Genomic DNA, 13,597 nt, shown 5'->3' with positions numbered 1-13,597 from the left:
GTATCCAGTGGGTACCTGCCATTAATATGTAATTCAATACTGATTTATGATTTTGCTGTGTCCTTTGTTTTTATGGAAACCATCCATTAGCTTTTTCGTTAGGACTCAAACATTTCTGTAGACCCTTGACCCAACCCTCATGCTTACAGTGCTCCATGCAGAAAATGGCCCTGACCTTGGGGCGAGGGTCTAGATGAAAATGCAGAGGGGCACAGATCAATTCTGTCAGGGCATCTGGGTGCCACCAACTGGACAAGGCTTACAAAATCAGGGTAGCATAGAAGATAGACACTGGCCTTCTTGCTTGAGAATGAAGTTACCATTTAGCAAACACTATTTGTGGACACTGCTCAAAGGGCTTTGGTGGATTATCTTCAAGCCTCACATTAACCCTGTCTTTATAAATGAGAAAAGGCTGGTGGGGGCGGCGGGGGGGGGGGGCGCGGGGCGGTTAACACTAGCTCAAGGCCACACAATTAGGGATTGTCAGAGCTAGAAAACGTAGGAAAATTACTCTCCCACTAAATCTATTAGTGTCTAACTGCCAGGAGTAAGAGGGGAATTCATGAACATCAACCTCATGGAGTTATCTTAAACGTTAAATGAAACGAACCCTACAGTGTGAAAAGCACTCAACAAATGATAGATGATGTTATTCCCATCTACTTACTCTGCTAGGAAATGACTGTATCTACAGCTTACTATGTCCCAGGCACTGTTCTAGTAAGAAGTTTGGAACTATTAACTCATTTCATCCTCATAGCGTCTCTTGGGTCTAAGTACTGCTGTTATTCCTGCTTCATGGATGGAGAAAACAAGCCACAGAAAACTAAAAGGAATCACAAAGAGATTAAAGTCACACATCTAATAAGTGGCAGAGCCAGGATTCGAACCCAGGGACCCATACTCCTGAGACCGTGCATGTCCTTCACCACTAGACAAGGCATGTCACTGAAGCGGTATACCTAATAAAAATGGGGGCCACAGAAACTCTGATACTGTGTTTACAACAAATCCAGTCCTCCTTCTTTACCCTTCACATCCAGAAAGTAGATTGGGTGAAAACAGAGCAAGATTCTTGGTGAAATCTGAGATTGGGGGTAGGAGTCAGTGTTCAGGGCATGAGCTTAGAGAGGGAGGGCCTGGTCAGATGGGCAGAAAGGGCCCCCCAGCTCTCGCTAGGTCCTCCTTCAGACCCCTGCTGGGTCAGGGATGAAGGTGCCAGCCTGGCACAACTGAGCCCACCCTTCTCTCGTTGCTTGGGTTGGCAGAGGTGTCTTGGCAGGGAAGGGAAGTCAGCCCAGAGAGGATGACTCAGCAGGAGCCTCATAGTTCTTGGATCTTTTGGCCTAGTTACCTCCTAGCTTCCGACATCCAGGGTGACCCAGACAGCCCAGTACAGACCAAATCCTGAGGTATCTCTGGAGCACTATACCCTGCGTCAATTAATGCCAATCTCAAGACAAGATCCAGACCATAAATACTATGATAGCAAGAATACAGCACTGCATCATCTCTCTTAAAAATGTATCTGGGCCTAGTTAGACTATCAGAGACATTTCCTCATATTCCAGAAAAGTTCATTAGAGGGCTCACATGTACAGACATTAGCAGGACAGCAGAGGGAAGAAAGGGAGATCCACTGGGTGAATATTTCCATGCTGATTTAACTAAAAGCACCTCTCATGACAGCATCCCAGGGCTCAGCCTTTCTGCTCAACTCCATCCAGTGGAAGCCAGAAACTGAATCCCATGTCTGCTCACAATACACTATGCAATGGCCTGTATTTGGGACCACAGACACGAGTACTTGTCACATCGTGCCAACTTTTTGTCCCTTGTTCTCCAGTTAAGGCACATCATTCTGTTCCCCATAAACATGAGCACAGTAAGAACTTCTCAGCCAAATATGTAATTGTAGTCCTTTAAAAAAGCACAAAGAATCTGGCAATTAGTAAATTCTACTCGACAAGAATTATGGACTGCTTTGGATGCAGCCCAAACTAGTAAACAGATGTAATGGACCAGTCACGATACCTTGTCCAGCCTTATTTTGACAACACTGTAATTTATAGCAATCCAGGCTGGTGGTGGCCTAACAGGCCAGGCCGGCCACAGGCTCTCACTGCCCCCTCCCAGGATCAGCCCCGTTGCTGATATGTGCACAGATTCGTAGTATGCTATTAGTTTGCAGGTATGTTTTCTTTGCTGGTATTTTTCTTTCTTTCTCTCTTTATTTCTCTCCGTCTCTGTCTCTCTCTCTCTCTACCTTCCTTCCTTTCGGTTTTTGGTCCCATCTCTTCCATTTGATAGGAAGTTCTTACAACACAGGAAACATACTTGCCATTTTCTTTTTATTTTCACCTCAATGCCAAGAAAGCATTCTGCAACAGATTTAGAAGCTAAATAAACCTAAACTGTGACTGTGAGCTAATGAAATAAAGTTCTGGAAATAAGGTTATCAGAGTGCTGTATTCAAATGAGTGTTTTCTGCTTTCAAAGAGCTTCAGAGATGGCACCTTTGCTGATACAAATTTTCAAATTCTTCTTTACGTAATACTTTGGAGTACCTTTATTAGTACAGATGGTACTTACTGCATTCTCCTGAATCAAATATTTTCCATTTGTCTGAAGGTGAGCCCTAAGAGGAGTTCCTACGACATTCTGGTCAGTGATTGCATTATTAACAAAAAGGACAGGGCTTTCTAAGGAAGCTCAGAAGAAGTCAGCATCCACCCATAAAGTCTGGACTGTTAGTTTAAAAAATCATGTAACTTGTAGTCATTCCTGACGTCACTGAACTGCAGTGTGCCCCTGAGAAGTAAAGCAAGGCCCCTGGAGACTCCAGGACTTTTGGAGAAAAAAGGCTCTGCCCAGTGGACTCCAGGAGCACCAGGCATGACAGGACCAGGTTCCATGGTGACCTAAAGAAAAATGAAGCCTGGGAGCTTTTCGTGACCTCCTAGCCCACTGATTTCTAAGTATACTTAGAGGATCTGATCAGATTAATTTTGGGAAAATGCAACAACACTTATTTGAATTTATGTGGCTAATAACAGTACACGTTCTAAACCTCGGTCAGGTCCGGCCTTGACCCATGCCAAAGAGACAGACGATTCGAGGGGCTTCTTCAAGTGTCAAGTACACTGCCTACCATTCTACTATTACGGCAACACTCGTCCAGTTTTAACTCTCACGGTTTCAGGGAAACAGAAATGTAAGTGTTTAACAACCTAGCTCTTGATTTGCTGCCGATGGTTTAACAACGGGACAGCAAAAAATCCTGACAATGCACCCATTAGCTGTTGAGAGCCTGGGCAAATGGGGTCCAGCTCATCCCTGGCAGGTGTCTGACTCCTGGACGAGTGAGAAGCAAATCCTGTAAGAACAGAAAAGAAGCAAGATCGGATACAAGGCAGGCAGAAATGCAGGAAACAGGCCAGAGGTGATACACACCAGCCATCGTGCAATTTTCTCTCCAGCCACTTTGGGTTGGTTACTGAAGAGGCAGGGGTGGGGAAGTGATGACGCTCACCTCACTCCAGTTGCCTACTGTCCAGTCTGATGGACACAAGATGTCTCTGTTGCAGGAAGTGAGGGTCTTGGGCCTCAGCAGGTGCTGGCAGTCTTTAGCCGAGAGAGCCTGCTCATCAGAGCCCATGGTCTGGATGCACAACACCGTCCGCCTCTTCTCTCCGTGGGGCCCACACGTTGCTGAGCATGCTTCCCACTCCCCGGCCCACCACCTGCAGGCGCACATGGACACCAAAAGTATATGGACACATTCAGTTCAGCCACAGGAAAGAGGAACCGGGAGCAGAAGTGCAGGTCGCAGAGCTGGGTGGCCCTTGGAGTTACTCCAGCCCGTTAGAGGAAGACAGGGCCACAGCTGGTTTGTGCAGTCACGGCTCGAGTTCCCCAGAGCACCCGGCTGGAGGGGATGCTACTTAACAGTGTCTCTGAATGAAAAAAAAAAACAACAACGCCCTCTCTCTTTACAGTCAAGAACACTGAGGTCTAGTTTTCTGTTATTACAGCATCACGTCAAGCAAGTTTAAGCCTTACTTTCCTCATCTGTTAAGTGCGTAAGGCAATACTGACTTTATAGGAGTATTGTAGATTAAACAAAATACCAGATTTATATGTAGTGCACCGTACAGAGCCGACACATAATAGAACTTGATCATCTGTAATTATTTGTTGTTATTTTGACGGTTGCTACCGAGTAAAAGAATCTCATAGAATGTAGGTCCCCTGGCTCCTAACTGAATGTTTTTCTTTTCTTCTGTGAAGCAGGTACTGAAACAATTGCTGATTTTCAGTTATTTAGGAGATGGTCAGTCAGAGGCACTGCCTTCATTCCCCCCATCTCCTCCAGTCTACCTACTCCTAGTTTCACAGGTCCCTTTGATAAGAAAGCAGGAGAAAAAGAAGAAACAAAATAATTTCTTACTTCTCAGCTATTCATGACAAGTCAAAGTGTTGACACGGTTTGCTAAATAAATACTCTGGATTCACTGTGGAAAAACAGGGATGCGAGTTCTTTCTCTAGCCCCTTATCGTGGATGACTTACTACAGATTCTAGGAGGTTGACCCTGTGGCTACGTAGAAATAGCTTTTGAAAGTGGCAGGGAGCCCTCTCTGTTTCCCCTTCTCCATCACTGTGTAAATCTTCCCCAGCACGGAAGGGAGAACAAGTGTCTTGATCCAGTGTGGTCTGGGTTCACCATTGTTGGAAAGTACGGCCCACTTCTTTGGCTCTCTGTGCAGTAATAAAATGGAATGCTTCTATTTTTCATGGGAAAATAGTACAGCATGTGAAGTCTTTCGTTCCTGAATTTAAGGAAGACTTCTGTCCTTGAGACAGTATGGACTTTTGAAGAAGACAAAAGTTTGTACTATGATTTATAGTTAGTAAGTATTGGATTTATTGGGGTAAAACTTTTGAGTCTCACACTTTTAATCTCAGGTTAAAAATATATGAAGAAAGCTATTCCTTGATTCTGTTATATTCTTCAATCAGTTACTTTTAAGTTATAAGGATTACTTATTTATTCTTTAGTGTTTAACATCTATAATTATGTAATTAAGATGAGTTATTCATTTATTTATTAAGTAATAATAATAAATAAGTTTACTCCCTTATTCCTTAGTGTTTATCATCTGGCTATCTTGTGTGGATAAAGAGCTAATACTGGAACCACATGATGTGAAACCAAAGGAACGCCCACTTTGGTAATTATGAATCTAGTTACTTCACCCTACTTCTGACATGTCTGGGGGAAGCCAGGAATGTTACCGAATATATAAAATGTCATTCTGGAAGGCCTTTAATAACCTGAGTGGACAAAAAAATATATAATTTTTCAAATTACTTGCTACCAGGCTTTCAGCTGTGTCCCCACAAAGTGATAATGAACCTCCCTATATTTTCTCTTTCTGGGATCTCCCCCACAGTCCCTTGGGGACATTTTGCATCTGTTTGTCACTAGTTTAAAGTGAAAACAGCACCTCCCTTTCTTTAATATTTCCCAGCAAAGGTCTTCCAGGCTCAGGGCTCAGGAACTACTGTCAAGTTGTTTTCTCTCGTCCATTTCACTTTTTGATGTCTGCCATAATGCCAGATTTCCAGGAGATGTATAATAGAATATTGTTTTTCTATTTATAGGAAATCTCCTATAAATGTGACAGAAGGCTGTTGAAATGCCCTGAGGGATTGGTGAGAAGGGCAATGTAATGCAAAGAACTCAGCAGGACAAAAACCCAGCCCACTTATTCACCCCAACAAGACAACCTCCCTGGCTTAATCAGCACAGAATTAACAACAACCTTCCCTGATTTGTTCTGGTTTTGCTATTGATCTTCATCTTACCAGAATGCTGATGACACTCACCACACATCATGTACTGTTTCTTACTGTTTTTTAGACCCCCTACAGCAGTCAATCTCACCACCCCAGTTACAATGTAAAAGTCCTATGGGCGGGGGGGGGGGGGGGGGGGGTGCGCCTGGGTGGTTCAGTTGGTTAAGCAGCTGATTTTGGCTCAGATCATGATCTTGGGATCCTGGGATGGAGCCCCAGGTCTGGCTCCCTGCTCAGCAGGGAGTCTGCTTCTCCCTCTCCCATGGCCTGCTCCCCACCGCCGCCCTTTCCCCCCTCCCTCCTCCCCCCCCTCAGCTCATACTCTCTCTCTGTTTCTCTCTCAAATAAGTAAATAAAATCTTTTTTAAAAAAGTCCTATGGACTGGGGCTCTAGCAAAGATTCTCACTATAACAACAGAGTGGGAGGCTTTAAGAAGCAAAAAATTCTACCAATGACAATGATTCAAAAAGATCTGTTTGATTGCTATGCTTCCCTCTTCTTAAGTATAATTTTCAAATTGTTTGGAGGGAATTGCAGCAAATTATGTTTCCAAGGTAAGAGCAGAAGCTGGGGAACGGAATGGGCTGTCTTGCTCCCCTGAAGTGCAACGATGTGCAAAGACAGAGACCGCAGCTGCAAAACCGACGCTCAGCTCACGGAAAACACCTGGGCGCCGGAAGGCACACCTGTGCTGGCCAGGACTGCCCAGCAGCCGCCGGGTGCCCAGCGCCCGCCTGCGGCCACAGCACCTCCTTTCTCACTGCCACCGGGGCTTCGGTACTGATGGTGGGAGAGGAGGCTGCGTCCCTGGTCCATTTCAGAAGTTTGCTCTGAATCAACAAGCTGCATCCATGCGCTCAGTTTAAGAAGCCTTCCAGGGGGAAAAGGTATCACTTGCCTTGTTCTAACAATGCCGCTTTTAGAACGAAGACATAAAGACATGTCAACTAACTACAAAGCCCCAAGGAGGGCAACGACCATGGGGACAGTGGCCAGGAGGCAGGGCTTTGAGTAAGGGGTCCCCACGGCTGGCTGCTGGTCTCGCCCTGACAACAGCTTGCCTTGCCCATGAATATGCATCTGGTAGCCTGCCTGGTTGCGAGATTCCTTGGGAAGTGACCTATTTGTGCTATTCCAAAAAATTCTTCGAACAATGAATCATGGAACGCTACATCAAAAACTAATGATGTAATGTATGGTGATTAATATAACATAATAAAAAAAAATTCTTTGCCACACATTCCAAGAAGCCCCAGTCCCAGGGTTTTCCAAGCTCTGGAGCGTCTATCACTGGGCTGGGGGATCTCTCCTCTTCGCTTGCGTTAAGCTGCCGCCATTAATTTCCTGTGGTTGCTGCCACAAATTACCACAAATTTGGTGTCTTCAAACAACAAAAATCTGGCTTCTTACAGTTCTAGAAGCCAAATCTTGTTTATTATAGTCCTAAAATCAGTGTTACTGGGATGAAATCAAGGTGCTAGCAGGGCTGCGTTCCCCTAGAGGCACTACAGAAGATCTGTTCTTTGTCTCTTTCAGTTTGTGGATGCTGCCTGCATCCCTCGGCTTGGGGACCATCCCCCCAGTCTTTAAGGCTGGTGTCTTCAAATCTGTCCGTTCTGTCTTCATACCACCGTGTGTGTGTGTGTGTGTGTGTGTGTGAAATTTCCCTTTGCCTCTCTCTTATAAGGACCCTTGCAATGACATTTGGGGCCCAAGTGGATAATTGCTGATAATATCCCCATTTCAAGATGCTTTAATTTAATAACATCTGCAAAGACCCTTCTTCCAAATGAGGTAACATTTGCAGGCTGCAGGGATCCGGGTGGAGATGTCCTTCCAACCTGTCCCATGACTTCACCGAGGGTCAGCTTCAAGTCCACAGAGCTCAGCTGGTATCTTGTAAGAATTCCTTTATCAAGGCTCCACTTCTGTGTCCATGGGCTTCCCCCTCAGCTCAGCCTTTCCCCAAGAGTCCTTCAGCCTCTGGACTCTTGCCCCAACATCCTTCTCCCTCTCACACCAGTAATACCTTACAGTAAAGTCACCTCCAACTAGAAATTTTGATAGTTGGAGTGTGGACTCACGTAAGATAACCACCCTTATGGAAGCTGAATTCTGAAAAGAGTGAGGCCAAGTTTTCAGCCACAGGTAAATAAGAAAATGTCAGCAACAGATTGATGTCTGTTCTAAAGCCAGAGCTGATACCAGAATCTTCTTTGACTGTGTTGCTTTTATATACCTAGCCCATGTCCCCAGAGCTCTATCTTGGCCTCAGCAGGTGAGTGTCTGCATCAAGAACCTTCAGAGCCCACCTCCACACCTAGCACAGTGCTTGCTTTGCTTTGGACACAGCCTGGATGGGGGAGAGGTACGTGCCTGTCTTTGGGGGTATGTAATGGAGGCCACAGACTTATAGCTAGACAGCCCTGGGTTTGAACCTCTGCTAGTTGTATGATACTGAGTGAGGTAAGGAAAATTTCTTCCTCTATAAAACTTACATAATAATAGTTATTTTTCTGAGTAGTTGAGAACAATAAAGAGAAGATATAAGGTATCTCTAAAACATCATCAGACATGAAGGAGGTGCTTAAAAACCCCACTGTTTTCAGGGTGCCTGGGTGGCTCGGTTGGTTACCAATCTGACTCTGGATTTCAGCTCAGGTCATTATCTCAAGGTCATGAGATTGAGCCCTGCATCAGGCTCTAGGCTGGGCAAGGAGCCTGCTTAAGATTCTCTCTATCCTTCTCCCTCTGTCCAGCCCCCCTACTGCTCTCTCTTAAAAAAAAAAAAAAAACTAAAACCCACTGTTTTCTTCTTCTCTACTTTCACATTACTTCTGTTTCAGCAAATGTGTGGGTTTTGCACACCAAGCAATTCTGACCCTTACTATCTGGGGTTAGCACAGACCGGGCAGGTTAAGGGCTCAGCCCCACGACACTGCCCCCACCCCTGCTCTTCACATCCAGGCGGTCATCCGTGCTGCTCCCCAGCTGACTATGAATCAGGGGTTCCCACAACCCCTGCCAAGGGTTTGATAAGTTGCTAGAGGGGCTCACAGAACTCAAGAAAACATTTTACTTACTAGATGACTGGTTTATTATAAAAGGATACAACCCAGGAACAGCCAGGTGGAAGAGGTGCACAGGGCAGGGTCCAGGGGAAATGTGGCAGAGCTTCTGTACCCTCTGCACAGCGCCCCCCAGCACCTGCATGTGTCAGGGGCAGAGACCGAATATACTGCGTTTTTGGTATCACACCACCTCAGCGCTCAATAAACGGTAACTGTTGTGTGGCTATAATCACCACTGTGTCTCTCGTGGGAAGTAACAGAAGCTTAATAAATATTTGCTGGCAAGAGTCAGGCCGAGGGAGACTATGTAATACGAGGAAAATGAGAACCTGAATGCCAGGGACAAAATTAGAGCCAGGAAATAAACAGCTGTGGTTTTGAGAGGGTATCAGCCCATCAGAGCAAGTGTCTTTGAAAAGCGAGGCGAGAACCCCAGGCGTGAGCGTCCCAGGAGCGCAACAGGAATTTACTGGTAGAAGGTCAATAACCTGGAGGGAGACGGAGTGTGAGGAAGCACACGAGCCCCGCAGAGCCACGGGCTAGCGATGAGCCCCAAGAAACGTGCCTCCTTCCTGGCTCCCTCTTCCCGGAGGAGAAATGATAGAAAGTGCAGCTACAGACAAAGCCCAGGGAAGGTGACCATGGTGAGGTGAGGCAGGGCGGGTCCTGCTCCCCCCTCATAGCCCCCTCCTTCCCCGTCAGGAACCACAGAGCTGGACTGAGAATAAATCTTCTGGCTCCGGCTGCTGGGTCCCACCTGTCTGCCCCCACCAGAGACCAACATTGCCTGCCTTGTCTGGACTCTTCTTTTTACCCAGTTCTTCTGGATTTATCACATTCTTCTGGCTCTTATTTAGAGTTCAGTTAGTCACTTGTTTATTTATTTTAATTAATTTTTTTTTTTTTTTTTTTTTTTAGAGAGAGAGCATGCATGAGAGTGGGGCAGGGGTGGGGCAGAGGAAGACAGAGAATCTCAAGCAGGCTCCACGCCCAGCTCGGAGCCCAACCCAGGGCTTCATCTCACAACCCTGAGATCATGACCTGAGCCGAAATCAAGAATTGGACGCTTAACCGAATGAGTCACCCAGGCGCCCCACTTGTTTGATTTATAATACCAATGAGTCCCCTCCTGTTTAACTAAACTCCTTTTAGTATGTCTTCTTAGGATTGGAATGAATGCCTGATGGAATCTGCAACCTAAGTGCAGCCCTACTTGAGGTCACTAGAGAATGAAGACTCTCTCCAGAATTAATTCTTTCTCCCTTCCCTTCCTTCCTTCTCTCTCTCCCTCCCCTCTCTCTGCCTCTCTCCCTCCTCCTCCTCCTCCTTCTTGTTTTTTTTTTTTCTCTCTCTCTCTTTTACCTAAGCCCCTAATAACATTCCAGCCACCTTGTCGGATTCCAGTATCTAGAACCAATATGGTGAGCTGCAAGCAAATAGCTCTCTAATGCTGGTTCTCAACCAAGGGTGCTTTTGCCCTCTACAAGACACTTGCAATGTCTGAAGATATTTTTGGTTGTGACAACCCAGAGGAAGGGGGGGAAGTTGCTACTAACATCTAAGCGGATACAGGCCAGGGGTGCCGCGAAACATCCTACCACGCTACAGCACAGCCCCACAACCGAGTTACCCTCTCGAATGTCAACGGCGCTGACACTGGGGAAGCCGGCTCTGGATGGCCACGCTTGCAGGCTGCCTTACGTGCGATGGGCATGTGGTCTGAAGGGGGACGCCACCGCTGACCGGCACAGTGCTCTCGGAAAAGCTGCACCCGTTAGCTCAAAAACGATGGGGGGATCCATATAGCACTCTCTTCAACACACCCTGAGACTTAGGCTTACCAAACAGACAAACACAGAACACACTGGCTTTGTAAGAAATACTGCTCTGTGGAGAGAAGATGTCCTCACTCACAGCTTTCGGCGGCATCCTACAGCACAGCCTCAGGAACCTGTAAGTTTCCCCGTACTTATTCTAATAACAAAGCCTCACAAGTCTCCTTTATCACTGAGCATTAGATTACAATTAAATCAGACATCATGCTTTTTTTTTTTTTTTTTTTTTTTTAAGAGAGAGAGGGAAAGCGCTTGCAGGGCAGAGGGAGAGGGAGAGAGAGTCTTAAGCAGTTTCCATGCCCACTTCGGAGCCCAACTTGGGGCTCGATCTCACGACCCTGCGATCATGACCCGAGCCAGGTGCTCTCAGAGCCGGGCACTCAACCGACTGAGCCACCCAGGCGCCCCAATCACACATCTTTCTAAGCAGACACACAGAGCTCCAATTCTTATCAGTGCTTACCTGGGCGGACAATCCTTTTCATGGCACTTCTTCTGTTTCCCATTGGGCTGTGTTTCTGGGTCACAAAAAGTAGCTTTCACCATCCCGTGGCCCTTCTTCACGCAATGGGCAGTCTGGCGGCGAATACCTGGGGGTCGGGCAGAAGGGTTCACACATATTAAATCCTGAGCCCACATGCTTAGTGTCAGGGGAGGCCTCTGGCCATGTCAAGTGATCGTGCTTACGGCTGATGGGAAAGTTGTCCGTAGGGTGTCTGGTTTCTAAAGTGTGGGTGAGGAATGGGGTCTCTAAGCCACCCATGCTGAGGCTGCCAGTGCGTGGAAGAGATCGTGCTTGAGAAGGACTACCGATAATACAGGTGGATTAATACATAATCTAACATATAGATTCTAATCTAGCTGTGGAGACAAGATGAACACATATACGCCAAATAAAAACAAAGTGAGATTTTAAATAATGAAAGCAGATATTATCACCAGGTGTTATAATACAATTGCTACAGTTTAATAAAGGAACAGAAAAGGTAAGGAGCTTTATATTAGGAAACTCTGAAAGACAGAAATAAAATTCAAAAGAATGTTATAAAGTTTGAGAGGCTATGTTTCCAAACTAGAGGGTTTGATAGCAGGGACTGATAATATCATTGCCCCCTGAGACCAGGTCGGTAATGTGAGTAAGAGGAGCACGGGGGCGGGGGGGGGCGGGGCGGGGTGGCAGGTTCCACACGCAAACCAAGCGCATCTGTAAGCTGGGTTTAACTTTGGAAAAATAATAATAGCGAACACACCCAGTGCTTGCCTTGTCCCAGGCACTGTTCAAAACTGTATGTGTATACAAATAGACAAATATATATAGACATACATAAATATATAAAAATGTGTGTTACTTATTATCTATTTTGATATATAATAACCCAAACCTCACAACAATCCAATGAGGTCAACATTGCCATTATTCGCTATGTGCAAGATGAAGAAATGAGGGCACAGTGAAGCCACAAAGGTTGAGAGAGGAAAGGGACCACAGTTCTGCTAAGTAAGACATCGTTAGCAAGAGAGGTTAGAGGAGCGACCAGAATGTCACTGATGGAGAAGCACACGGATAGTGAGAAGAGAGTCATCATGCATCTTGAGAGGGTAATGCTTCAATGTTTGATGTGAAACACTAGGGGAGAAGACCGAAGACTGGAAACCCTCCCCCCGGGGGGGAGTCAGAGCAATCAGCTTGCACAAATCTTGGCGCCCTGAACTCTCAGGGCATCCAGGCCTTGAGTGGGCTCACTGGTGTACAGAATTCCCAAATTGGAAAGGCCACAAGGAACCCACAAAGCTGGTCACCGCCTCACTTCGGCACATGGAGGGGTTTCCCCACAGGCACGCAGCTGCAGGACCTGACCTGGAACCCGCTGTCCTGTTCGCCATCTCACACCACCTCCCATGAGTTGTTCCAGCCCAATCTCCTAGGCTGACTTTCATACTCAGATGCCAGAGATCACATCTCATCACTTAAAAATGTCAGAGGGAGTTGTCATAGAGTCAGCGAATCCTTTAAAATGAATCAACGATACTTCTTTTCAATTTTTTTTTTGTTTTTTAAAAAAGATTTTCTTATTTATTTATTTGTCAGAGAGAGAGAGACAAAGAGCTCAAGCAGGGGAGTGGCAGGCAGAGGGAGAAGCAGGCTCCCCGCTGAGCAAGGAGCCTGACACGGGGCGCGATCCCAGAACCTGGGGATCATGACCTAAGCCGAAGGCAGATGCTCAAACGACCGAGCCACCCAGGCATCCCTGAATCAATATTTTATTGTTAAATAAAACAGCATTTTCTTCTTTTGGAGAGACAGGCAACCTTTCAACCACTCAGGCTTTCTCAACTGGTAAGACTGTGTTATTCTTCTTTCATCATATAAATAAAACACTGTCAATAGCTGGAAGCAACGTTATAAAAGGAACTCCCATGGCACAAGGAAGGAGTCCTTGGATAGACACAAGCACCTGTAGAGATGTCTTAGACAATGTCAGTGGAATACAGGCTGAGGTGGTTGAAGCCAGAAACACTGGCGTGTACCTGCCGTGGTAGAACAAAAAAACAGAAAAGCTTAGGTACTTAGAAATTTCCTGAAAACTTCGAGTAGTTTGGCAAATTCTTAATGTCAAAACCTAAAATGAAAACATCAGGTGACTCTCAGAGGTTGGAAATATCCCCCCCAAAAGGCTTGTTTCTGCGTATGAATAGCAAAGATAAGTGTCCTTGCTCAATGCTCCTGACTCCAGAAGTAGCAGAAGGGCACAAAATATTACACAAAATCCCTGTTGCAAAGTTAACAGTATTGCACGGGTCAATGTGCTGGATCAGCAGCGAGCT

General features: G+C 46.0%; 1 protein-coding gene across 2 annotated transcripts in view; it reads right to left on the bottom strand.

Annotated features, from left to right (window-relative positions):
- The window catches only part of ADAMTS12 (ADAM metallopeptidase with thrombospondin type 1 motif 12), a 298,641-nt gene that overhangs the window by 39,167 nt on the left and 245,877 nt on the right, over positions 1–13,597 (bottom strand). For both annotated transcript variants that reach the window (XM_045862685.3, XM_045862677.3), the window contains exons 17-18: positions 11,235–11,361; positions 3,536–3,746 (exon numbers count right to left, since the gene is read on the bottom strand). In XM_045862685.3, the coding sequence (XP_045718641.1) occupies positions 3,536–3,746; positions 11,235–11,361 (338 nt within the window). The remainder of the gene's footprint in view (positions 1–3,535; positions 3,747–11,234; positions 11,362–13,597) is intronic.

This window comes from Mirounga angustirostris, unplaced genomic scaffold, assembly GCF_029215605.1.
Source record: "Mirounga angustirostris isolate CCGP_5_RB_7025 unplaced genomic scaffold, mMirAng1.0.hap1 SCAF_7, whole genome shotgun sequence".
Classification (NCBI taxonomy): Eukaryota; Metazoa; Chordata; class Mammalia; order Carnivora; family Phocidae; genus Mirounga; species Mirounga angustirostris.
Note: the sequence above shows the minus strand (reverse complement) of the source record. Positions and strands in the feature narration are given on the sequence as shown.